Source organism: Protomyctophum parallelum (genome assembly GCF_964188405.1).
Source record: "Protomyctophum parallelum genome assembly, chromosome: 6".
Lineage (NCBI taxonomy): Eukaryota > Metazoa > Chordata > Actinopteri > Myctophiformes > Myctophidae > Protomyctophum > Protomyctophum parallelum.
Window position 1 is genome coordinate 11,009,526 of NC_139701.1, and position 6,600 is coordinate 11,016,125.

The following is a 6,600-nucleotide window of genomic DNA, read 5'->3' on the forward strand; positions in this document are numbered from 1 at the left end:
AGAACCCAATGGTACTGACGTTTCTGACATTTTTGACGACACAGACCAGGGGGTCCTGTTGCAGCAGTATCCTGCCACCTGGTACGCGGACATAATAAAACATAAACACCGTGCTTACGGCCTGTCTGCGCTCTTTGACGACTTTTTTTCGTGTGAGGGCTTCTGAATCTGTGAACTAGAAGTACCTATACATGCCGCTGCGAATATCTCCTGTGGCGCGGAAGCCATTAAGTATTTTTTTAATACTTTTTTAAGTACTTTGTTTGACCGATTTGGTCGCTTTGATTCTTCTCTTCCTTCCTTGTTTATTGACACCTCATTGTACCGCCTATCTGGCTAGCTAGTGGCGCTATAGCTATGACAGAGCAGATCAGAGGCAGGGACGTAGCCGCACAAGCCAACCGCACACCGGGAGGCGGTACAATAAACGGTAAACAAACAAGAAGAAATAAAGCGACCAAATCGGTCAAACAAAGTAAAAATACTTAACGGCTTCCGCGCCACAGGAGATATTCGCAGCGGTTTGTATAGGTACTTATAGTTCACGATTTCAGAAGCCCTCAAAGGAAAACAGGCCGTCAAACGGCGCAGATACGATGTTAGTGAGCATATTTATGTCCGCGTTCCAAAATTCCCAAACGAAAATATAGTTATGAACAGGGACCCTACAATAAAGCGACATCAAAATTTCAGAAAAGCTTTATGGAGGGTTCCGAGAGGGGCTAGTCTAAGCTCTAATTCCAGAGCACAGAGTCACTTAAACTTTGTCGTGCACAATTTACAATTTAGTCATTAAGCAAACGCTCATACCCAGAGTGACTTACCATGTGCTGTTCTTACTGTAAAATCGCTCTGGGTTGAGAGCGTCTGCAAAATGCCTACATTCTAAATAGAGAGTATGCACATGCATGATTTTCCCATCAGGACACGCCCCCCTCATCTAGACTGAGTGGCAAAACATTGAGCAGCATGTGCAGAGTGTTGGAGTTTGGAAGCGCTCGTTGGAAATCACTCAACCGTCCTGCGTCCTGTTTCTAAATGTTACATAATGCAGGAGGCAGCAAAATGTTGTGTTATTCAAAACAAGCACTTCCAAACTCTGACACTTAAAAAAATAATCAAATGCAGGGCATTTCTTGACAGAAAGTAGCTCATAACGTTTCTATGGTGGATTTTTATGAAACAAAAACTTTGCAGATAGAAAGAGGATAATTCAAGCTTTTCGTACAGCTGCAATGGTGGCGAGTTTAACATTGTTTAATGCAATCAGACAGGACTTTTCTGTTTGGATGAATGGGCTGTCAAGGCCAGAAAGTAGTTTTTTGCCACTCAGTGGCCGTTCCCGCATAACTTCCAGGTACGATGATGTCATGCGCATACTCTCTATTGTACTTACAAGTACGAGATCAGAGAAAGAATGAGCAGAGTAAGCATGAAACATAGTCAACAGACAGCACAGATAATATTAACGTTAGAGTACAGAACTACGGTATGTACAATGTAGTGACTCAAGAACTAGGATACCAGGTAATGATCAAACCTAGCATCTGTTAGGTGCTACACTGCTACATGTAGGTTTGATGTCAACTACCACACTGATTTATAGCAAAACAATACTGATGCAAATAAACATACACAAAAAACCCAAATAACTACAGCCTAATGACTATTATGGAGTGCATCTTACAATGTTATCAAAAAAAGGTATAATTAGCAATGTATTTGCAACATTCTGATCTCTACCTGTTTGTCCAGGTAGCCTTTGCCGTCTGGGTCGGCCAAATCCCAGATCTGAAAAACACACACACACACACACACACACACACACACACACACACACACACACACACACACACACACACAAACACACACACTGACATCAGTAGCATGATGAGGTATTGCTTAATTAAGGTTAGTTTTAAACGCAAAGCAAGCAGCAGCAGACCCATCCAGCCTGGGCTACACATAGTCTATATACACTATAGGGCTGTGAATCTTTGGGAGTTTGGGTGTCGATTTGATTCCGATTCTTGGGGTCACAATTCGATTTCAAAATCGAGCAGAGTATGTTTAGTAAAAAGCTTTTATAATTGTAAAGGTTTTAAGGTAAATCCAAGACAACAACGCTATGTACCAAACGTTTTAACTTCTGACAGAGTCTGACACTCGGTTACTTTTTCATGCTCAGTTACCAGAGCAATACATTCAAGTAAAAACAGCTGTAAAATAAATAATACCCATAATGTATTACACAATGTATTGAACTCACTGACTTGTGTTAGTGCGACTGCGAGACTAGAGACACACCCGGCTATGTGGGATTTGTAGAGCCAGTTGCAATCCCAAGTCTCAAGCCTGCACATTTGTTTGAGTGCACAGCACACATTACATCCCAGCATATAGACTAGTTTACATTAATAATACAGAGACAAGGCAAGCAAAGCATGATGTAATCTTCTCCAGACAGACATGGTAAGAGATTGTGATCCTTTTGCTTTTATGTTTAAATTCCCCCTAGAGCTAGCGTGTGTGCGTGCGTGCGTGTGTGTGTGTGAATGGGAATTGATATTACTCCTTCGGTACTGGACCTACTTAGCTGAATAGCTGCACCATTTCCCTTTGGTCAATATTCATTCATTTACTGTACATGGACTTCACAAGCCCATCAACAGACCATTAATACCATCACTGACCATTACTGAAAGAAATGTTCTATTGTAAACTGACTGAAGTGTGTGGGTAGAATCTCGCGTTTAGATTCTAAGTGGGGACCAAGTATATGTGACCAGTGCCAGTGATTTCAACCAGATGATTTATCTTATTTAATGGTGGAAACTGAAAATGTGTAATTGTATTCTCTGCAGCTGTTTGGTCTTGTGGCCATAAGGACTCTGTTGTTGTTGTCTAAGTGCCCTTATTTTATTATACTGTATTTATATATGTATGTATTGTATGTTTTGGTTTTGTTTTTTGTTTGTTGCAATTTGTTGCAAAATGCAATAAATATATTGTTTAAAAAAAAAGTAGGCCTGTGTGTATTTGCTTTATTATAATTTGTCGTGGTTATAAATGATTATGAGTACCTTACGTATTTACCTATAATTTTAGAGATGTCGTTCTGTATGCGCGCAATGATAGTCAATGGCCAGCGCGTTCATGTTATTGGGGCAATCCATCCCAGAATGCACTCTGTTCCTACCCGGAAGGAGGAGTGAAATCGCCTCATGCGCTTTTGAGCAACTTAATGCTAGTGGATGGGAGGAGAAATCCGGTGCCGTCTCTATTAATATATACTCTAAGCTTGCAACGATGGGTTGCATGAACGTGTGTGTGTGAGAGAGAGAGAGAGAGAGAGAGAGAGAGAGACGTCTGTGAGTCAGAGGAATACATGCCTAATAATAATATTAATTTTGTGCCCATCCCCAACTTCCCAAGCTCCAAAATACATACATAAATAATATGATCTATTAAATCACATTACCACACTGTGCATAATTTGGTGTTCATATATTCGAACGGGTAAGGACTAGTAACTATAAGTACAGTGTTATTAAGTAGATTATAATAATGCTGTGTGTTTATAACACATTATAGACACGGGATGCATAGCAAGTTTATATAGTACTCACCTTTCCCAATGTGATGTCAGGGAGGCCAGATTTCTTTAAAAACAAGGCAGCTTCTGTCGGCCCTACTCTCCCTGTATTCCCAGGGTCCACCTTAGGACACACACACACACACACACACACACACACACACACACAATCACAGTCCAAACTATACTGTGATATCTGCATCAACTGATTATTTTTCATGAACTGAAACTCTCCTCTGAAAACAAGTTATGGCTTATAGGATAGGAATAATGTAAGGTTAATATATATACCTCATTTGGAAATGTGCTGGCTTACTTTTAGAATAGAGGGTATGCGTGTCACAGCGTGTGACATCATCATCATTCCCATAAGTTATGCGGGAACGCCTACTTACTGAGCAGGCCTTTTTGATAGCAGGCCATACATGCAAACAGAACAGTCCTTCCTATCTGATTGCATTAAGCGACGTTGAACGAAAACGACGTCAAACTCACTTTGTCACTCGATTTGCCACTCACTTTTATGCATCACTCCATCTATACTAGCTCTGGTCCATAGCGTTAAGGACTTAACGCAGGGGTGGGCAACTGGCAGCCCGGGGGCCACACCTTCACTTAATGCGGCCTGCATGTTAATATCAGAATACTGATATCGTATTGATTTCAGCTGGTACAATTCCAAACCCGCTTTAATTACATCATGACTAGTATTAAATGACTATACTTAATGACTAGTATTAAAATGTTATTGTCTTTTTGTGTCCAATGTAGTTATGTTAACAGTTCATACAGTTAAAATAACTATAACTAAATGCATTTGAAATTCAATAAAAAGGTTACTTTTCAGGATTCCAATTTAAAAATAGCAAAAAATGCAGGTTTTGAATTCAAATATAGCAAAAAATAGTGCGACGCGTTTTGAGCTTGTAGAAGCATCCGCCTCGTTGGCAGCAGACTGCTGGGCGAGCGCTGGTGCTTTGGCATGGAGGTCAGATCTGTATATTGATGACATATTTTTTGCTACGACAGTAATATGCAGCTGTGGCCCTCTGGAGTGAGTGTGGAAATATATTGGCCCTCGCCATGCATGGTCAAAGTTGCCCACCCCTGACTTAACGCTATATGGACCAGAGCTATAGCCTCGTTGGGCCCTAGTGATCTTACCTGTCTGTAAAGGCTTTCATAGACAGGGTTCCCACTTGACAACAACTATAGGGGAGAGAGGGGATGTTATATGTGAGGTTATGCCATACATCTTGACCCACAACTCCCCTAGCACAGATAATTCTGATTACCTGTCAACCTCCATATAGATGGAAGAGGTTTATTTGATTTAATACATGTTGTCCGCACCTTCTTTCTTTTTAAAGTGATACAAGTGGACACATGTCCCAGCTAGAGAGGGGCAGAATTAACTTAGGCTGGTAGTACTCAACATCTTAAGTCCTGTGCATGAAAGCATCAAGTCAAATCAACTTGACACTCAAATCATTCAACTTGTATTTCCTTGAATCACACAGCAAGACATTAAAGATTTTAGATAGATAAGTTTATAGATGCATAATACATAAAAATAGCATCCATCCCAACTTAGGGGTATCTGCTTCCAATCCATATGGCACCTTGCTTGTGGTGTGTAGCCTAATGAAATCAACACGGGGCTGCGCTGCATAATATGCTTGCCAAACTAAGAATAGCCTCGTCAATAATAAGGTAACCTTAGAGAAACGTCCATAGCAGAAGCAGATACCATGTTATGTACAGTAGTTACTATAATGTACATCCATCAACTGACGTTTGCCAGTCCCGCATACTGTACTGTATACTGTATAGGCTACTTGCCGAATGGGACAGGCCAACTCAGTCAAATCATCACAACAGCATGACCATTATATTCGCACAAGCATACATTTAGTTTCGGGGATGTGTACAGGCTGACGAATATAAAAATATAAAATAAATTACGCACAAAAGGCACGTTATTATTACAGCCTTATAACCACTCATCTCCATCCTGCATCCTTACATGCAGGAGCAGCTAACGTTAGCTAGTTCCAGCACGTCGTAACATAACATAACATTCACTCGTACTAGACTATAGTGGCTCAGGATTATTGGTGAAAAGATGTGGCTATAAAACAATCATGTGCTTAAACTGTTATAATTATATAATAAGTGTGTGGTCTGGGAAAACTCGACGTGGTTTTGTTTTGGGGGTAAAAACAACAGACAACAGTGGTCATCATCACATCAGCCATGGAGCAGCTATAGCTAGCTAAAGCTAACGGTCCCGCTATCTAACGGTAAATGCAATAAGGCCCTGCTATATCTTATCGAACCGTCTCGTCTGACTTGCCTGATTTCTCTCTGCATGCATTTCTTATTTATCACATACATTCAACACACCACCAGCAGTGTGTTTGTAACGGAATTAAAGAGACTACTAAATACTAGCTGCCATGATCGATGTACGCAGTTCAGTCAGCCCGTGCTATAGCTGCTGCTTTGCCCATAACTTCTGTTTGTATATATATTGAAATGTCCATATCTTTACCTGGGAGAAAGATGTGAGAGCTGCCATCTTCCCTGTTGCTGCGGGAACAACGCGCGCGCACGTGCACACGCGCGCACGCACACGACACACGCACAAGCACACGACACACACACACACACACACACACACACACACACACACACACACACACACACACACACACACACACACACACACACACACACACACACACACACACACACACACCTCTACAACGCAGCACCCCCCCCTGGTGGACAAAGCAGCTCACGACACCGTTGGGTCAACTGGTGCTGGTGCGCGTAGGGTTCTCAACCTGTGGGTCGGGACCACCATGATTATTTTAATCCCAGAATCCCAGATGACAGTGAAGTGAAAATTTAAGTGACTATTTAAGGACTTATATTAAATAGTTTTTTAATACCTGAAGAGAAAAGGGCAATTGCTGTATCGTAATCAACAAACTAAACTA

General features: G+C 41.2%; 1 protein-coding gene across 2 annotated transcripts in view; it reads right to left on the reverse strand.

Annotated features, from left to right (window-relative positions):
• The window catches only part of LOC310860587 (epidermal growth factor receptor substrate 15-like 1), a 64,908-nt gene extending 58,681 nt beyond the window's left edge, over nucleotides 1-6,227 (reverse strand). For both annotated transcript variants that reach the window (XM_083767588.1, XM_083767587.1), the window contains exons 1-3: nucleotides 6,150-6,227; nucleotides 3,630-3,719; nucleotides 1,744-1,791 (exon numbers count right to left, since the gene is read on the reverse strand). In XM_083767588.1, the coding sequence (XP_083623714.1) occupies nucleotides 1,744-1,791; nucleotides 3,630-3,719; nucleotides 6,150-6,176 (165 nt within the window). In that variant the 5' untranslated portion in view covers nucleotides 6,177-6,227. The remainder of the gene's footprint in view (nucleotides 1-1,743; nucleotides 1,792-3,629; nucleotides 3,720-6,149) is intronic.
• Between the last annotated feature and the right edge of the window lie 373 nt (nucleotides 6,228-6,600).